The sequence below is a fragment of the Zeus faber genome (assembly GCF_960531495.2).
Source record: "Zeus faber genome assembly, chromosome: 6".
Taxonomy (NCBI): Eukaryota; Metazoa; Chordata; class Actinopteri; order Zeiformes; family Zeidae; genus Zeus; species Zeus faber.
In genome coordinates, this window is record NC_137201.1 from 35007950 (window position 1) to 35028595 (window position 20646).

The 20646-nt window shown below is 45.8% G+C and overlaps 1 protein-coding gene across 1 annotated transcript; it reads right to left on the reverse strand.

Moving 5' to 3' along the window:
- Positions 1 to 1211: 1211 nt before the first annotated feature.
- On the reverse strand, positions 1212 to 19762 carry tdrd12 (tudor domain containing 12; the record flags this gene model as incomplete). Its single annotated transcript, XM_080002986.1, has 28 exons — positions 1212 to 1285; positions 1753 to 1823; positions 2084 to 2221; positions 2480 to 2652; positions 3101 to 3193; positions 3308 to 3490; positions 3754 to 3909; positions 4153 to 4234; positions 4466 to 4683; positions 5278 to 5429; positions 5509 to 5626; positions 5717 to 5845; positions 12113 to 12289; positions 12428 to 12555; positions 13001 to 13154; positions 13741 to 13926; positions 14113 to 14220; positions 14520 to 14565; positions 14642 to 14719; positions 15492 to 15811; positions 15896 to 15969; positions 16186 to 16372; positions 17095 to 17174; positions 17274 to 17329; positions 18529 to 18648; positions 19236 to 19381; positions 19481 to 19642; positions 19739 to 19762. The coding sequence occupies 28 exons, from the start codon at positions 19760 to 19762 to the stop codon at positions 1212 to 1214; spliced, it is 3633 nt and encodes a 1210-aa protein (XP_079859112.1).
- Between the last annotated feature and the right edge of the window lie 884 nt (positions 19763 to 20646).

Here is a 20646-nt window from a genome sequence, read left to right on the forward strand (position 1 = left end):
CTAATAATATTCGACTGGTATTGTCGCAGTTTTCGTCTGTAGTGGAGGCCCGGGGGGGGGGGGGGGGGGGTTATGGTAAAATAATAAAATAAACACAAGGAAAGTGGAAACTACACCTATAAAACACTTACACGTGAATAATAACAAGCACTCAGAGACCGTGACAAGATGGCGCAACCTGTTCTATGGCTTCACCTGGACCTGGGACTCGAGATTTAGAAAAATATATATCGATACGAATCGATTCATAATCGTGCCGAGGCATCCTGAATTACATTCCCACCTCCAGAAATGATTGAAATTGCAAGATAATAATCCTGCCTTGGACATATGTTATCTGAGCTGCAGCGCCCCTACAGGAAACCAATAAAGTAGCATCTTATCTGAGGAGCCAGCGTGTCACCATGCAATTCAATTTCATATGATAAGCAGAACAAAATACTAGCAGCAACATTTGACAGAAAGAGTCCGATTCCTCTGCTCGATATGATGCTTCAACTGAACTTTAATTACAAATTAATAAATCATATAAATCATAATATCACAAATCCCAATGACAGCCTCAATCACAGTGCGACTTGTTTACGACATTAAAGGAAGAATTATTCACATTCCTGGATGTTTAAACAACAGGAAAAAAAACAATTAAAAAAAACTTGAGTCAAACTAAAGAAAAAGCATCAAGACAAAATATAAACTTGAACATCAGGTTATCTGCAATATCCCTCTGGGATGAATTATCCATCCTTCCCTCCATCCATCTATCTCTTTACCTTATTCAAATGAAGGCTGCACTGGAGGGTTTTTAATTTCTATTTAGTTTCCACTTCGCTGCATCACTGTTGATCAATAAATATGATTTTTACATGAATTTGAGCTTCATGACGAACAGGAGCTCCACATGGAGGCAGGTCCACCTCCTCCAGAGCAGGACATCACAAAAATAAATTACAATTTATATCTGATCACCATACAAGTCAAATAAATGAAGATTTGCCCCATTGAACAGCTTGAAAACTGGAGGAATTCTAATCTTATATTTATCAACTTAAAACTATTTTTAAATCATATTTATATTTGATCAACAACAGCACATTGAAGCGGAAAATAAGGTTTGAACTCGACAGGAACTAGGAACAGTCCATTGGCCACTCAGCATCCATTAGCACCCAGGCAGAACTCAGATGGCAACGCCCAGAGCAGCAGTGCCCTCAGTCGCTCTCGCTGCCGCTCAGCGACCCCACGTAGTCGTGATCTTCTCCAGTGTCCTCCACAAAACGTGGCCCTGCAGGGGAGTGAGCACAGCGCTACCTGGGGGTCAAACACGGGGACTTGAAATGTCCTCCCACCGACCGATGTGACCAGGCACTCCGTGATGAATGACACACACACACACACACACACACACACACACACACACACACACACACACACACACACACACACACACACACACACACACACACACACACACACACACACACACACACACACACACACACACACACACAGTTCTGCTGCTGCAGCTACTATGAATATAAATAAACGTCAACAAGATTCCCACACTGGAGCTGTGATGGAGTTCTGGGTACTGGGTATTTATTTCATATGAATTTTGTTTTTGAATATCCAGAGTGGAGAACATTAAAATATAAATCCGCTGTCTGTGTGGATAGAAATTAATTCATCATATTTATGTCCATCACCAGTGTAGCGGTAGCTCTGTGAACCAGCGTTCTGTGGTGGTCGTACCGTTCTCTCCTGCGGGGGGCACTCCAGACACACAGGAAGCAGGAAGTAGAAATCCCCCAACGCCCTGGTTCCTGATGGAGGGGATGGCAAACCCACACAGCCAAGAAAAACAATCAATAGTTTGATCATTCTACATGTCAAACAACATCTGGAACTTCATGAGGATCTGGAATAGTGAAGCTTTTTCAGACGGAAAAAGAACCCGTTTCAAGCTCGTGTCGCCTCAGGCCCAAACGATATTTATCAAGAGGTGACGATGTTTTAGAAAGAAAGTCTGACCGCTCCACCCTGTCATTTACCGTGACATTTCACAAGTTTCTCAGGAACGTACCCAGCGCCTTCCAGTAGCTCTGTGCAGCGTCTCAACGCTCCACCTGGACCCTCTGGACCCTCTGGACCCGGGCTGGTCAGGTCCATGTTCTGAGCGTGGCTCCAGGACTGGGATGGATCTGGTCCCAGCTCAGTCGCTCTGCACAAAGCCAGAAGACACAGAGAAAAACTTCCAGATCTGTGGTTTGAAATATTCGAGGAACACGCCATGGACTCCGAAGGAGAACGTAAGCTGTCATAAATTGAGAAATTCCTCATAATTCATCCTTCCTTCCCACATTTCCTTCCACAGTGAGGAAGCAGAAGGTGTTTGCTCAAAGGTCATCAACCCCGGAAACAAAAGACACGACTCGGTGGTTGGATTCCTCCTTCGCCAAGACGCTTCCTGGTTCCTCACCCTGCCCTCTGATTGGCCGCCCCGCGGTCTGCAGCGCCACCCCCCTCGCACAGGGCCTTCAGCAGGTCCAGGTGCTCGGGGTTGCTGGTTCCCATCCCGGTCCGGAGGATTTCGCAGCGCACGTCGTGCTCGTTGATCACCGTCTTGACTCCAGGGAGGCGGCTCAGTTTCACCTTGGAACAGAACCACAAACACATTCCATCATAAAAGCGTTCTACGCCAAGGTTAGAGTTCATAATATCAGTGTATGAATTCAAGCTGGACGGACTGAAATCCTAAATCAGTCTTAACTTTTTATGTCCCTTTTAAACCTTGAACCATTAAAACATCCATTTCCTATTGAATGTGAATCTGACATGAATCTGACGTCAAACTAGATTTCATATAAAACACAGACCTCAAATTTCATCTGTATCAAGATTTTTGAATTGGAAAATGGAAATGTCTGATGATTGCAACATTCACATTCAAAGTTCAGTGTAATATGTCATAACATAATGCAAATGCAATAACCCATAATCTCCACCTTTCAGTTGTAGTTTGAAAGCTTAGCGATATCATTGGATTTAGGCCAGAGCTGATGGAGGGGGCGAGTGAGTGATTGACAGCCGGCAGCCGTACCATTGGATCAATAAAGACGGTGTTTCCCAGACTCAGCACGGCTCGGGCTCGGTGCTCCACGCCGCAGATCTTCTGGCTGATGATTCGAGTCGCCTGTAGCCAGAAGAAGAAGAAGAAGAAGAAGTTCCACACAGGACTGATGGGCCATCGCATACCGTTTAACTACAACTACTGACGCCATAAGGAGGTTGTGACGTGGTTCTGGACCTCGGGGTTCCAGCACAATTCTCCGTCTGCCGGCTGGACCCTGCACAGGATCAGCTCCACCGCTTGTCCTGAAAGAACCTGGAAGCGGAGCGGCAGCTGGAGCAGCTGGCGGAACCGCACTTCCTGTTCCCGGCCCTCGTCCACGAACAAAACCGGGACATTGAAAAACAGCTGATCACCTCTCTGCGGGACACGCAACACCTTCACCCTGACACACACACACACACACACACACACACACACACACACACACACACACACACACACACACACACACACACACACACACACACACACACACACACACACACACACACACACACACACACACACGGGTGTGTTATCTCTGTTATATTCTCCAATGCATCACTTCATCCTGCTCCTCCCAGCCTGGACCAGTTTGTACAGGTGTGTGCTGACCTGTGGTAAGCTCCGCCCTCTTGCACAGCATACAGCCCGCCCTCCTCCAGCTCCACCACCGCCAACTTCTCTGCAGCGTAATACGCCACCATGCCGGACGCCATCTTGTGGAAGGCATTGTCCGTCTGGTCAACAATGCGGCCGGAGTAGACGGAGGCGGAGTGGACGCACAGAGGAAGAACCTGGACGAGAGGAGCAGTCACGTGACCTGCCATCCGCTCCGCACTGATCTGAGGAGACCAGATACCTTCCTGATCTTTTTTCCTTTTAAATTTCTTTATTTATTTTTTCATACATGTCTGAGGCTACCTGGTACCTGACTGTTCCTGGTGATCCGTCTTATTGCTTGTTAAACCCGCAAAATAAAATATTGAAAGAAAGATCACTTCCTGATCTGAATCTGACACGGCTCAGTGGACGCTCACCGTTATCATCCCAGAAGCAGGAAGCTGTGACTGGTCCAGCTGGGAATCAAACCAGTGGCGATCTGGACACACGCTGCTGTTTCTGGAAAGGACAAAGATCTACATTGAATCAATTATTCTGTTTCAGAACGACAACAAGCTACAGTGTGGGTGGTTCTTATAGTTATTTTTTAAATGTACATAATTTTGTTTGTTAATGTTCAGCCAGTCAAGGTCATTGTATTATTCTTCTTCTTATTATTATTATTATCATTATTATTATTAATAATAATAATAATAATAATAATAATAATAATAATAAAAAGCATGTGACCTGCAGACTCCAACGCTCTTGAGGGCGCTGCAGAGCAGCATGCTGCTCCTGCTCCGCTCTCTGGCTTGCTCCACGCCCTGTGCGAAGGACAGCAGCTCTGCGGGCAGTACGCACGCCGCCCGCCGCAGGTAGCGCAGCACGCCCTCCACGTGGCTGGCATTCCTCTCCGACATGAGGAGCAGCGACCGGGGGGCCCGAGCGAGCGCACAGTGCGCATGCTGCAGGGAGAGGTGCACGATGTGAAGATGTAACAGTTAATCTAAATCCATTTCATCATATAAACATATATACACACATCATGAAGAACAACACCTCATGTAGCACAGTCACGTCATTATTACAGCACACAGGGTTCATTCTCTCACATACTTTTTCGGTCGTGCTCTACCGTGGCTTCCTGCCACAAGGTTAGCCTTATCCTAAGTACGTATGAATGTGTGATGTCAAACTGACCATGAATTATTTTCTGACTCCCTAAAATAAACTGTTATATAAACTGAGATGCTCGTGTGCACATCTGTCTGCCTCTTTATTTAAAAACCACCGAATGACAAACTGCAGACCAAAGCCACTCTTGAATTTCTGGAACAAAGTCACCATAAAACTGTCACACATTGTGTTGCGTGACAGTTTTTATGACGTGGCTCTGCGGAAGACTCAACTCAGCGGTCAGTTATTCCTGTATAATGTCTGTGAATAATCACTCCTGGTTCCACGTCCCTCGTATTGCTCCGCCTACATCCTAACTAGAGTGAGCGGCGCCATCTGACGCCATAAAGAAACTCTACACCAAGGCGTGGCAGGGACTTCACTTGGTGCACATCCTGGTTGGAGAGGTTCCTGAAGTGGTGGACCATGCTGAAGAGCCGGGTGCCGAAGAGCCGGGGGGATGGAGGGAAGGAGTAGTGCACGACACAGGAAGCGTCTCTGATCCCCAGAGCCTTCAGGGACTCATCTGTGGTCACTGCAGAGGGGGTCAAAGGTCACAGAACAGTCACTACACTCATCTGTGGTGACTGCAGGGGTCAAAGATCAGTCGTTACCCATGATGACTTGCGTTCCGGCACTGATGTCCTTATTCCACTGCTCTGCAGCTTTGTTGAATAGGTGGGTGGAGTCCTGATTGGCCTTCAGGCACAGTGCGGGCGTCTTGCTCACTGCCTGAAGACAACATGGCTGCCGTCAATAGAACACCAAGTCTGTTAAAATAAAGTCTATGTAGATCCCGGCTCTCCATCTATATTCCTCCACCTGGAAGACATGCTCCACCTCCTCAGCTGAGTTGGTGATGATTAGGGTCTTCTGGCCTGATCCGGGGTTGAAATCCAACGCACCCAACAGCACAGAGATCTTGGTGTTCTCCAGAGCGAGGAGGATCATCTGACGGAGTAAAGAGGGAGGAGCTTAACTCCACCCAAGCACCAAACACACTCCTACAGTTCAACCACGCACACCCCAGCAGGTTTTCAGTTCGTTCAGCAACTTGTTGAGATGGAAACAAGTTGTGCAAATAAATAAAAATTTGCTGATGCTAGGTATGACTGATGAAAGACAAAGTCTGATCAACATACATATAATTGATCAATATATTAAAGGTCGTGATGAAAAGTCCTTTGTTCAGTGCTTGTGCACATCCATGTGGGTCTGTGATGGTCTGTGGTGGCACACACTGTGGAATAAAATATAAAAAGCTGCCTTTCAGAAACCATGTGATTCAACAAGCCGTTGCCCCTCCTTGTTTTTCTTGTTATTATTGCTGGTTCAGTCTTATTTGGCACTTACTTTGTCCTAGCTGGTTTCAGGGTAGTACTACCATATCTGCTGCTAATTGCTCAGCCATCAGCAAGGGTGTGAGCCAAGCAACTCCCTCTAATCAGTAAACCCTTTGTCTAACTTTCTGGGCGTGTCCTCCTTCCGCTGAACAGGGATAAATACCCTTCACTACAAACTGAACTCTGAGTCGAGCTCTAGTGCTGAGGTTGCTGTGTAGTGTATTACTGCTCGTATTGTAGTATTGCAACTTGGACTACTGGTTTGACTCTGCACATTTCACTGCTATTTGCTGATCTGCCAACAAGCTTGTGTTCCAGACACACCCCCAATTCAGGTAAGTCCTCTCTTATGTGGGCGTGCTCTTAGCCAGGTGCAACCCTAATCACATGAGCAGCTGTATTCTATCACCTATTTATGGTCCTGCCCTTGAAGCGTTAGCTTCAAGCGTTGGCCCATTTGTAGTCGCTCTCGTGTGAAGACGCACGTCTACCTCTGCACGTCAACCGAAGCAAGGACACCGAACAAGGCAAACCTGCCTTCTTTCTCTCTCCATACAAAATGTGCTACTACCGCATCCCTACAACTTCAAGGTCACCCAGAAAGCCTCGTTATACCATACGCCGATGCAATCCGGGTAACCTCAGGTCCCTGCAGCAAACATCTTCTGCAAAGACCTCCTTCTCTGTTGGCTTGTGGAATTGTCGATCTGCAGTTATCAAGGCAGACTTCATTTCTGGTCATGCCAACCACCTCTCCTTGGAGCTCCTTGCTCTCACTGAGACATGGATTAAACTGGAAGATAGCGCAACCCCGGCTGCACTCTCCACTAACTACTCATTCTCCCACACATTCGAGCATCTGGCCGTGGTGGTGGGACTGGCCTGCTAATTTCCAACACATGGAAATTTAATCCACTGCTGCCTTTAAACAACTTTGCCTCCTTTGAATATCACGCCGTCTTGGTGTCTGCTCTGGTGAAAGCCTATGTGGTCGTCATCTACCGTCCACCAGGACAACTAGGTGACTTCCTACATGAGCTTGACACCCTGCTGTCATCAATTCCTGAGCATGAGTGTCCCATGCTCGTCCTCGGAGACATGAACATCCACTTGGACGGTGCGAGCTCGGCTGACTTCCTGTCTTTGGTTCGCTCATTCGACCTAAGACAGATCCCGACTCCACCGACTCACAAGGCTGGCAAAGAGCTTGATCTCATTCTTGCTCGGAGCTGTACCACGGACAACCTATGGGTCACTCCTCTTCATCTCTCTGACCAATTCTTCATCCACTTCAATGTCCAACTACCAAAACAACCCCCCACCTCCCCACCCATGGTTACTATCCTCCGCAATCTCCGCAACCTGTCTCCCACACACTTCTCCTCTGTGCTCTCCTCTTCTCTTCCACCCCACGGCACTTTCTCCTCTCTGCAGGTAAATTATGCCACTGACTCCCTCTGCTCCACCTTGAGCTCATGTCTGGATAGCCTGTGTCCACTATCCACCAGACCTGCTCCATCAACCCAGTCGCACCCTTGGCTGACTGACACCCTCCGGACAACGCGCACTGACCTCAGAGCAGCCGAGAAGAAATGGCACAAATCCAAAACAATTGAGGATCTTGCAAGCTACCAGACACTGCTGTCCTCCTTCTCTTCCAGCATCACTGCTGCCAAGAAGGCCTTCTTCAACGATAGGATCAACGGTGCCACAGACACACGTAAGTTATTCACCACCTTCAAGTCTCTGCTTTACCCTCCACCACCTCCCCCAGCTACTAACCTCACTGCTGACTGCCTTGCCTCCTTTTTTACAAACAAAGTGGCAGCCATCAGCAGCCAATTCACTAAACAACTTACTCACAACCTGTCTTCTCCAGCCCTAGGCTCATTGTCCCCTGGTTTCACCCCCCTCGCTGAAAGTGAGGTATCTAAACTACTAACATGTAGCCGTCCTACTACCTGTCTGCTAGATCCGATCCCATCTAACCTCCTTCAAGCAATATCACCGACTATCACCCCGGCAATCACACATATGATTAATTCTTCCCTAACTTCCGGCACTTTCCCTTCCGCTTTCAAAGTGGCTCGGGTCGCACCACTGCTCAAAAAACCCTCACTCGATCCCAATCAAGTAGAAAACTATCGGCCGGTCTCTCTTCTCCCATTCCTTTCCAAAACCTTAGAGAGGGCGGTCTCTAGACAGGTTACAGAGTACCTGTCAAGAAACAACCTTCTTGATACACTTCAATCTGGCTTCAAAAGTGCTCACTCCACCGAAACAGCACTGTTGTCTGTGACAGAGGCCTTAAAAACTGCTAGAGCTGCTGCCAAATCCTCGGTTCTCATTCTGCTTGACTTATCAGCTGCTTTTGACACTGTCAATCATAGCATACTCCTGTCCATACTCTCAAGTATGGGCATAACGGGCAGTGCACTTTCCTGGTTCGAATCTTACCTTACTGGGCGCTCGTTCAGTGTGACATGGCGAGGCCAGCTGTCTGTGCCTCACAACCTCACCACAGGGGTGCCCCAAGGCTCGGTGCTGGGACCCCTCCTCTTTGCCATATACACCACCTCACTGGGCCCGATCATCCGCTCACATGGCTTTTCATATCACTGCTATGCGGATGATACTCAACTCTATCTGTCCTTCCCGCCCGACGACCCTACTGTCTCGACGCGGATCTTGGATTGTCTCACTGACATATCCACATGGATGAAGGATTATCATCTTCAACTAAATCTGGCGAAAACGGAACTGCTGGTCTTCCCGGCCAAACAAGGTATTTATCACAACATTGATATTAAAATCAACTCTCTATCTCTTGTTCCTACCAAGGCTGCAAGGAATCTTGGTGTCATTATTGATGACCAACTGACATTCTCGGACCATGTTGCCGCCGTCTCCCGGTCCTGCCGCTTCGCACTACTCAACATCCGAAAAGTCAGGCCGTACCTGACCCAATATGCCACTCAACTGCTGGTACAAACCTTGGTGATGTCCCGTCTCGACTACTGCAACGCCCTCTTAACAGGCTTGCCGGCCTGTGCGGTGAAGCCACTACAGATGATACAGAATGCGGCGGCGCGACTGGTGTTCAACCAGCCAAAGAGGGCACATGTCACTCCGCTGCTCATCGAGCTCCACTGGTTACCTGTAGCCGCCCGCATCAAGTTCAAGTCTCTGATGCTGGCCTACAGGGTGATTGCTGGGAATGCTCCCGCCTACTTAGATGCTCTTGTAAGAGCACATGTTGCCCCCCAGATGCTGCGCTCGTCAAATGAGCGTCGCCTGGCTCTGCCGGCCATACAGCCACGGCAATCCAGGCTATTCTCATTTGTAGTTCCACGTTGGTGGAACGAGCTGCCAAAAATGACCAGAGCGGGGACCTCCCTCTGTCTTTAAGAAGCACTTGAAGACCCAGCTCTTCAGTGAGTACCTCCTGTCCTAACCTACAATTACTTAGCACCACCTTGCAGTATTTATTGTTACACTAATGTTGTTGTTACACTAATCTCTGTCGCAATGTAGCTTGAATGTTATTCTCCCTTGTTAGTCGCTTTGGATAAAAGCGTCTGATAAATGACTAAATGTAAATGTACATCAAGTCGGGGCTCATTGAATTATACCGCCCCCAGGCCATTCCATGGGGGGTAAATGCTTAGCGTAACCATGGTATCAAGGAGGCACGGCCAGAAAGCCACAACCAGTTCTGGAGTGGGCGCGGCAGCTCATCTACATTTAAAGTTACTCACACAGAAAGGGCCCGTCAAGAAACAGGGTGTAAAGACATGCTACAATGGTTAGAACGCATCATCTAATTAAGTGGTATTTTCAGCCATGTTTTGGGGACCTCAGAGAGCTGAGTTTGGGAGTTACTCAGCCATTGTTGCACTTGGTACAACAGCACGAACAGCGATCAGACGGTTCCTTTGATGTCAAATGTGAAAACGTTTTGATAAAATAAGGTTTAAATGAACCTTTACTACACTCAGTCTTCGCATGGTCAAATTTGTTTTTTTTCCCTCGCAACGCAGCAGAGGACACGAAGAAGAAGAAGAACTGACGTCACTTCCATAACAATGTTATAAAAATCAACAACATTGACTTCTGGTCATCTCCATGTTGTTATGAATTATGAGAAGAGGGCGGCAGACGCTCATTACTATCGCTGAGCAGGCGGTGGGCGGCTCCCAGAAAACAACTCTCAGAATGCACTGGTGATAGGTTGGAAAAGTGAACGATCTTCAACTTAAAATTTAAGGATTCACTTGAATTATGCATTTTTCAAAATGTTTTGTAAATTAATGATTTAAACATAAACAAAAAAATAAATCCCATACTTAGGGAGAGTATTTTTTTTTTTTTAGGTGTATTTTTTATACTCTACACACTGACAATGATAGGTAGTCTAGTGGGGGAGTGGCTGGGGGCGGAGTTTACAGCTAGTGTTCCCACCCCTTACCTGCCTCTGAAGTGTGGAAAACTTCAGGATCTTCACATTTTCTCCGCTTGATGAGTTTGGGCTACCAACATTCAAATAAGCATCTTCTTCAAATATTTTCAGATTCCAATGTATGACATGTGTAAAATGACCTTGGTCTACTTGAGACCCAAAACACCAGTCGCTGTCACATATGAACTTGTTGAAAGGGAGTATAATATTTGACCTTTAATGTTAAAAGTAATCCATGGGATGTTTTTAGGGCGTGGAGTGTCCGGTTGTGCACAGGCGTTAATTACGGATGAATCGATACCTGATCTAAGGTCTCCTACTGCCTCCCCTCCTGTCGTGATGAACAGACTGTGCTGCAACTCTGCTGCGCACACAAGCACAGACACTTTGGTAGCGTCAGACTAAGCATCGATCATTTTTAGTATTAGAACAAATTAGGATTTATTGTTATTGGATGAAAATTGGCGCTGATACGCAAATTTAACTAAAAATGGGTTTCACTTCTTTAAGAAAAAAAAAAAGATGGTGGGAAAGTGATGTCATCGCGGACGCGCTGAACATGGAAAGTTTTCTACTCACTAGTTGGCCTTCACAGCCCCTGCTTGTGTTTATACTCGCGCTCATGCAAACTATTCAAACTCGAGGGAAGCCCCCAAAATCAAACTACAAGTAGGAAGCTTGGTGGCGGTGATGTTGTATAGTTTGTGATAGAAAACAATAGATACTTGTGATAAGAAATGTAATAATTGATCATTTAGATGCTTGATACAACAAAGATTACAGTTTAAACATATTTAGCTCCATAGCCGGTGCCAGCTGGTGTGACATCACAGAAAGGATATTCCAGGTTTACGTGCAGGTGTCAACGATGTTCCTCGGAATGTCACGAACATAATGTTCTAACAAGCTTCTCGTTTGCTAAATGTCAAACATGGGTCACAAAGCAATGTTGGGCTCGCTTTTGTCTATAAGAAGCTCCCTTAGACAGTCCGTCCGAGAGAGACGGATATGCTGCTTTTAAGTGTACGTCCTGTTGCATTTTCTCTCATATTTTGCAAAATAATTAACAAAGAATTCCGTCCATTTCTGATAGCAAAGATTTATCTCACCAACCACGCGTCTAAAGTTCTTTGAAGTTCCTTTACAGCCTGACGTTAGAGTTTTACTCCTGACGATTGAAATTACGCTTCATAAATCACAAAAGTGGTATTCATTTGTGAAGATTATCTTGCTGAACAAGACGTTTGCTTGCGACAAAACTTATTTTCTGCATTAATCCATTGGAACAATCCAATTTTCTTTTTGTCGTGGGAACCAGGGCGATGCTAACTTCCAGGTTGGCCGACAAAAATGCGTCGTCCCTGCAAACACCAAGCTCCTCCCACAAACACCAAGCTCCTCCCACTCCAGACTCACCTGGTGAACGCCAGCGTATAGCGCAGCCTCTTTAGGCAGAGTGATGACGACACAAGGACAAGACATGTGATTGGCCAGCAGCTCCTCCATGTGACTGCTCCAGGTTTTGGCCACGGCCACGATCCGTCCCGGACAGGAAGAGGAAACCTTCTTGTAGTGCTGCAAGATGGACGCCATCTGAGAGGAACACACCGTTAGCACGCATGCCAACACATCCAAGAGGAAGCCCCAGTTTTTTCTGGTTGTCTGCTTGGAACTAAAGGGGTTTGATGAATACTTTGGATTCCTATCTCATGTATTTCCACAGCTCAACACCTGCTGCGGTGCCAAAGAGAAGAGCTGCTCCGCCTGATCCAGGACCAGGTGGCTGAGACGCATGAACAGGAAGCAGTGGCAGCAGAGCAGACGCTGCAGACTGAATGGGGTCGTCACCAGTAGCAGACCTGGGAACAGTTTGTTTGGTCAAGTATATTTGACTTGTATGAGTTGGTGCATTGTTGTACAACCACACGCAGACAATAGCTGTGATGAAAGATGAGCAGTATATAAACACACAAATACATAGGATATACAACAGGATAAATGAAAGCACAGGGCGAGGTGGAGGTGTAGGTTTAAATACACTGTACAGATGAATAAATAATATATACAAAACACTGATAACAGTGGATACTGGATTATGGGTCAAATGATGCAGTCAGGATCCATTTCGAAATAATAATAACAACCTTTCAAACAACATGTAACTCAAAGTGCTTTACATTAAAAATAAAGATTGAATGAAAACAGCAGCAGTGCATTAAAAACGCATTCTTTCAGACTCTCCAACGCATCTCACTGATGTTCCTGACTCCTTCTCCAGGAATTGCACAGGAAGTACTCACTTACAGTTTTTCGGGATCTTCACAGCTTTGGCCTCATCTTTAGCCACGCCCACCAGCACTGTGATTGGATGAAAGGTGTGTTGGAGCTGCAGGTCGTCCAGCAGGTCAGAGACCACCTGGGCCTTCTCCCATCCAGGACACAGGATGACCACCAGGGGCTACAATGATAATAATAATACATTTCATATACATACAAAAAAAAAAAATAAAAAGCATAAAAAGGATAAACAAACTCAGTAGATAGTGAAAGTGGATAAAAGTCAGTTTTAAAGTGTTTCAAATTCAATAGAAAATAGTGCACAAAACTTAAAACACTGGAAGACATTTGAGCCAAGATGTTGCAAATATATATCTGAATGTTGTCAGCAATCATTTCAAAATGTCTTCCTAATATTTTTTGGAACAGTGCTCAACAGTTTAGCGGCAGAGAGAAAAAAAAAGAGAAGAGGCAAAAAGCTGCTTCCCTAATTTTCTTTTGGGGTTTTAAGGTTAGGACACACTAGGAAACATGATGTGTCGGAGAATCTGTGACGTAGACCGGTCCTGAACCACAAACAACATTATCAACAACAAGTTGCAGTAAAATCAGCATTTCAGAGGAACAATCTACTTGGAATAAAAGATTCAAGAGGTTTATTCGTCACATACATATACATACAGTACTTTCATACATATATGCAGTGAAATGTCAAAGCTGTGTCTGTGTGTGTGTGTGTGTGTGTGTGTGTGTGTGCGTGCGCTCACCCCACTTTGGCCGCCGAGAGCGACAGGGGGCAGGGTCAGCTGCAGGTGGGTGAGGAGGGGGGGCAGGTAGCTAAGCGGCTGATTGGCGCTGGCCGCCACCATGATGACGTCATCACCACGCGCCACAGCCGGCCAGGCGTAGCGCTCGGCCGCCGCCAGGCTGGAATACTGCAGCCGGATCAGAACCTGAGACCGGAACCAGTTTAACTCTAGAAAATGACCCTATGAGTGTTTTCTTACTTTATTTACAAACAAGAATATTTACGAATAATAATTCCAGAAATTCCTCAATTATTTTAGATATGAAATAAATAATATGTTCAAACTTATAAATAAAAACAATACTAAGTTCAGGCCGGGTCACGTTTTTACCCTGCGGAGGGGGCCCGAGAGGGGGGCGTCGGCCAAGCTGTTGCAGGGCTCCACTGGAAGCACAGAGTGCAGTAACACTCCCTGCCTGCTGGGGTCACTGTGGACAACCTGCAGAGAGACAGGATATTCAATCCTCTTGTGCAAAGTGGTAAAGTAGGATATATATATTTTTCTTTATATATTTTTGTTTTCAGTTCCAAAATATCAGATTACACTCATACATTGTGTGTTGCATATCCCATCGTGCAAGCGTATATTTTTGGGGTTGGGGTTGCAATAAAGATAAAAATCTGATACAATGTGCAGTCTTAGTATAAAGTGCATTTAATCTATTAGTAAATAGTCCACAGTTTTGTAATTTGATCCAGTAGTACATAATATTACTGCATGGTTCTTTGCTGCTGTACCTTCTCATCTGTTGCTTCTGGTTCTGGGTTCAGCCACGCCAACAGTCTGAAGTACAAGACGTTACCATCACTAGAATAAATTCACATTCATGTTTTAATGTTTGGCCCTGTCAGTAACTCACTGTTCACAGGCCTTCTCCTCCTCCCCATCGCTGGTCCTGGCTGCTCCTTGTGGGCGGGGTCTGGACTCCATGGGAACACTGGGGTAGAAACACACAGAGCTTCATAGCCCCTTTTCCATGGTCAGGCCGAACAGTTGTAGTTCCACTCTGCACAGTTTGGCAAGGAGCAGTTGTGTGTGAACCGTTCCTATTCCTGGATTTTGGACCTGGTGTAGTTACCATACTGAATGGGGCCAAAACGCAAATTGAATGGGGGTGGGGGCAGGGTCACATACATGTTATGTTTACATCCAATGGCGCAGTTGTTGCCAATATGGCCCCAGTTCCTAAATGACCGGTACCATACCGGACCCAATCACAACTCAGATTAAGGTGCCACTTAAATGCCTGAGGTGTCGATTTAAATATTTGCCCTATGGAGCATCAGAAATCATATTTGCGATAAACACATTGCAAAAGACTAAAAAAAAAAATCATTAGAAAAATCATTTTATTTATACGTGACATGAATAGTAAGCTGGTCGAATTGAAATGTCCAAAACATATCCCGTGTTTGTGACCTCACACATGGAGTTCGCTTGCAGCTCCAGAGCAACGGATCCAAATTGTGTCAGTTTTATTTAAGTCCCAAAATGTTATAATGTCTTATTTAAATCAATGTTCTGTTTATGTGGTTAGGTATTCAAATCATGTGTCAATCAATTTAAGCATATTCTAAATAATTTATTTCACTATTCACTATTTTACTTATCACAAATTATATCGTCATCTCCATTTTTAAAATCGTCAACCATTGTTTTGTGTTTTTTTATTTCCAAGGTATGGTTTCAGTCAGTGTGAGGACACCAACAGGACACAGTGTGGGGACACCAACAGGACACAGTGTGGGGACACCAACTGGACACAGTGTGGGGACACCAACTGGACACAGTGTGGGGACACCAACAGGACACAGTGTGGGGACACCAACAGGACACAGTGTGGGGACACCAACAGGACACAGTGTGGGGACACCAACAGGACACAGGGTGGGGACACCAACAGGACACAGTGTGGGGACACCAACAGGACACAGTGTGAACCAAACCTGTCTGGATGTTTTGGTGCATCCTGGACCCGCGAATCTCCCTCTTCTTCATCCTCCTCCTCCTCCTCCTCTTCCAGCCTCCACTGAAACACGGGACCAGATGTTAGGACTTTTTGGGACACAGGGTCGGACCAAAAGGCTCCAGAGACCGCACGGTCCAATCTGACCTCCAGTGCAGAGCTGAAGGTCGTCCCGTTCTCTGGTTCCAGATCCGCAACACGTCTCTTCTCAAACACTGCAGCTGAAAAACAAGACTCTTGTTGTTCACAGATAGAGGAGTCACCATCATCATCATCATCATCATCACCATCAGATTTCACTAAATATTAGATACACCTAAATAACAATGTTTATAACAAATACATCACAGGTACAAAAAAAACAAAAACAATAAAATAATATATAGTATATCGCTGCATCGCCACACAGTGCCATGCTGCGTATCGGTCGCTGGTACCGTGGTTGGGTGCCGTGGGAAAGGTGGTCCTGACGCTGCAGCCTCTGGAAGCCAGGAAGCGCTTGGTGTCGGAGAAGATGTCGCACGCCAACATGGCGGGAGCGTGTTCCTGCAGCACGTGGCCGCCCCCCGTTGTGCTGCTGTAGTACGCAAACCTCTTGGCAACCAGGTCGTCGTTCACACAGATCTGAGGAAGTTCACCACCTTCACCAGAAACCTTCATCTGATTTACTCATTGTTGGATGTCTGTCTGTCTGTCTGTCTGTCTGTCTGTCTGGGAGCACGTGTTCCACTGATCCTGATCTCAATGGAAACTAATATAATAATGTCACATTTCTGCTGATGAATTCAAACCCCAATTACAACCTTCAGTTGACATTCATCACTTTGAAAATGTATTTGATTGATAGAAGAATACAATTTTTATTGCTATATAACATGATTCGATTTCAATGCAAAGGCTCACGATACGATTCAATACCGACGTACTGACATCTCATAAGTGATGAGAATTGCTTCCAACTTTTCAGTTTCACCATCCGATGTAAATTACAAATTAATTCACGGAAAGAATTCAGTCTAATCCAGAAATGTCATATTTGAATTCATCTGTGACTCTGGTGGGACATGATTCAGGAGCAATTAGGAGCTTAACACTTAACCCCTAATTGCTCCTGATGGCTGCGTCCGTCGGTGATTGAACAATTGTAAGTCGCTTTGGATAAAAGCGTCTGATCAATGAAATGTAATGTAATGTAATGACTCAAGTAGAAAGGGGGTTGCATAACTGCCAAATAGTTCAGAAATTGAAACAGAATTGAATGGTATCTGCTTTGTTTCATGCCATGTGTTCCTGTGTTTTAATATTTTCTTGGAAATTTCCTTCGGTTTCAGTTTTGTTTTCTTCACCTTGACGTCCTGAACGGTCAGATAGAGCTCGATGGAATCTTTCTGCTCCTCCTTCAGCAGCGCCTCCATCTGGCTGGAGGCTTCAGAGTCAAAATGTCAGGCTGAGCTAGTCAACCGTAACCACGGTAACAAACCATCGTCTGTAGCATCTGGCCTCATCGGGTAACGTGGGGACTCACCTCGCAGCAGGTTGAACAGGTAGCGTGTCGCAGAGCTGTCCCACTGGCTGGACGAACTGGACCACAAAACACATGACATCATTTCCTGCTTTTTTCAACAAGTCACCTCCCAACGCAAAAAGGAAGCGTGGGTAAGAACTGAACATCATGGGTTAACATCACCATGGCAACCAGATAAAGCACATTCTCACCAACACCACAGCAGAGAGAAAGCGGTGACTCTCACAGAAGACTCAGCTACAGACGTACAATCCGGTACAATCCGGTTTGGCTTGTTTTCTTTCCTGGCTCTCAGCGACCAACGCTTGGCTCCCCGTCTCCCCGCCCCACCTGACACGGGGACGGAGCCCCCCAACCTGGATGCATTCGATCAGTGTGATCATTTTCAACCTGTCCTTCAACGTCCGAGCCCTCCCTGTCGCTCGCTCCCTGCGGCTCCACGCTCCTGTGCAGCCGCAGGTGAAGCCGAGCGCTGCTGCCCCATGCCCCCCCACGCCAAGCACTTCCTACTTCCTGATCGGATGTTCACCGCCTAGCGCCGCTCTCCATCCCGAACTCTAAAAGACACGTCGAGGGTGTGAGAAGCATTCTTAAGAAATATAAAGACCTGTCTCCGTAGAGAGCGGACGTGTTTCAGTTAATCGTCTTTGCACCCAAGCGCCATGGTTCAGTCTCACCACCCCCCCCCAAAACCAAATTAAAATAAAAAGGCACTATTTGTGCTCTATTTGGATTTGGCTCCACTCCTACTTTACCAAAATCTGATGCTTCCATTCCCACACACTTGCACTCACAGCCGTGCCGGTATCTTCCCGTAAATGATACTACTTCCGGAGTGGGGAAATTTACGATTTACGGCTTTCGGTGCAGATGGTTGAGTCAAGTTCAAGTTCAAGTTCAAGTTCAAGAGATTATTTGTCACATACATAGTGGGACTCCTTGTGTAAAAATGTTTTCACCGGCCCAACCCTGGCAATCAGTACTGCCAGGACGGCACCGTGAGCAGATCGGAAAAGTGAACAAAAAAAAAAAAAAAAAAAAGGAGTCCCCCACACCACAGGATAATCTGTAGAACCATCAAGAAATTGGGACTTTGCTCACGATTGTTGGAAGGGGGGAAATCGACTTCATTCTCTTGTAGCGCATACCCCGCTTAACACCAAGAAACTTCCATTTGTTCTCCGTCATGTGTACGAGCAGGGTAAGAAGTGTGACACCACGTGTGCTGTGCAATCTGCTGCAGCACCAGTCTTACGTGAGCTCGGCTTTCTCCTCGCAGATGGAGATCCGCAGGGTTGTGGGTCTGATTCCTGCCAGTCGGAACCTGCGAGCCCAGAAGGGGAGCTGGAGGAATCCTTCCTGAGCCGTGCGGATTCTGACCCCATCAACAGAGAGGATTAGAGTCCATTTCTTACATTGTGGTACCGTTGCATGATGGGAAATGTTCACGCTTCCTGCACCGGGGCCATCGCAGGGTTAGTTCATTGATACATGTTTTATGAAATACCACGGAAGTGACTATATCAAGTAACATCTCTCAAGCTGGTCAAGATTAATCTGTGCTTGCATTAAAAGGAAACTGAGACCTGGAACACAGCGCCTGGTTGAAACTGCCGATCGACTTGAAACGTTTAATTGCTCAAAAATCACTTTCTACTTCCATCTTATTTAGCAGTGTGTGGATGTGATGGCAATACACTGTAAATGGCTCCATACAAGTAAGCCCTTAGGATGCGTTAGCGTACAGGACATTTAGTTTCAACCAATCATGCTATTTCCCCGATTTCAGTGAGCTCCTGTGCACAAACAGGTGTGTCCTCAGGGAAGTATTTGATTTTTGTATTTTTGGCTGCAGGAAGTGAATCCACTGATCATGAGGGTGACAATGACATCAACTCGGTGCAAAATATCCCTGTGATGACCTCGGGTGCGACTGGGACAAACTGGGAGCTGTGGTCTTACTGGTCAGAGGTGACGACCACGTGCTCCCCGTGGTCCACCAGGAGGCAGCCGACCTGCGTTTCCACACACCCTGACGCCTGAAGGACCACGGACTCCACCACCGCCCTGCACCACCCCTTCACTGAGGAGCAGAACACCACGCAGACCTGGGGTCCAAGCAGGTTTCAGCACGAGAAATTTAATTTCATTTTATTAACGAGAAAAACTGATTTATTATGTCTCGGTACAAAAGCAGATTGTGTTACCTGTCCTTCCTCTATGGAGCTGGGCTTCAGCTGCTCTGCGTCCAGACTAACGTTGTGGTAAAACAGATTCATCCTGACCTGCAAATCTTCATATTGCTTCTGGCTCTCCACTCCACCTAAGCTCCTGGTGACCCGAGCCCACAGGCACGACGGGTTTTCAACCTCAACACAACACACAAACGTTGGACTATAGGGTCATTTTTACCAAATGTAGTTACAGTCAGAAAAAATATTCTTTTGTATTTGTTGTCCAGGTACCTTCAAAATTGATATGTTCAACATGCTTCTGGGTTCGTTGATCCAACTCGGATCCTGAAAACAGCTGCAACTGCACTCAAATGTAAATATTAAAATAACCAAACCACAAATCTATAGATTGCAGGGAATACGTCCAAGATCACTGATCCTTCCGCTCATGCTGCATTCATCAGTTTCAACAACTTGCCCAAAACATCTTGGGAGGGTTCAACACAAAGGTTTGTTGGAAACTTCTTTATCCATTATTAACCATAACCACATTTTTGATGCAACTTCACAATGAACAACAATGTGCATCGACGCAAACTGTTCTACTTTTACACTTCGCATTACTGATACAGAGCTTTATTGTTTATTGCCATTTGATTTTCTATATTTATTATTTTACCTTTATTGCCTATTTGTTGTGCAGTGTGCTGCCATAACACTGCAATGAATAAAGTATCTACTTAACCTAATCTAATCAAACCTAATCAAACTTTATCTAAACTAACCTGATTTAACCTCATCTAACCTAATCTCACTTTATCCAACTTGATCTAATCTGACCTGATTTGAGCTAATCTAATATAACCTCATCTAACCTTATCTAATCTAACCTGATCTGGCCTGACCTGACTTGAGCTAATCTAATGTAATGTAATGTAATGTAACGTAATGTAACGTAATCTAAATTGATCTCAATCATTCCCAACTTTCGCTGTGGATTTGAACGCAGCACCAACCTTCCCAGTCACTTTAAACTGAATTATTCTTCATTATTGTGGGATTACAGTTAAATGTAATAATGTTTGTGAACTAAACCTCAAAGTTTGGGGAACCGGTCCAATTAAGACGGATGAGAAAGTCATAATTAAGAGGAATAATCACAATATTAAAGTAGCTAAAGATAGTACGTCACACAACTG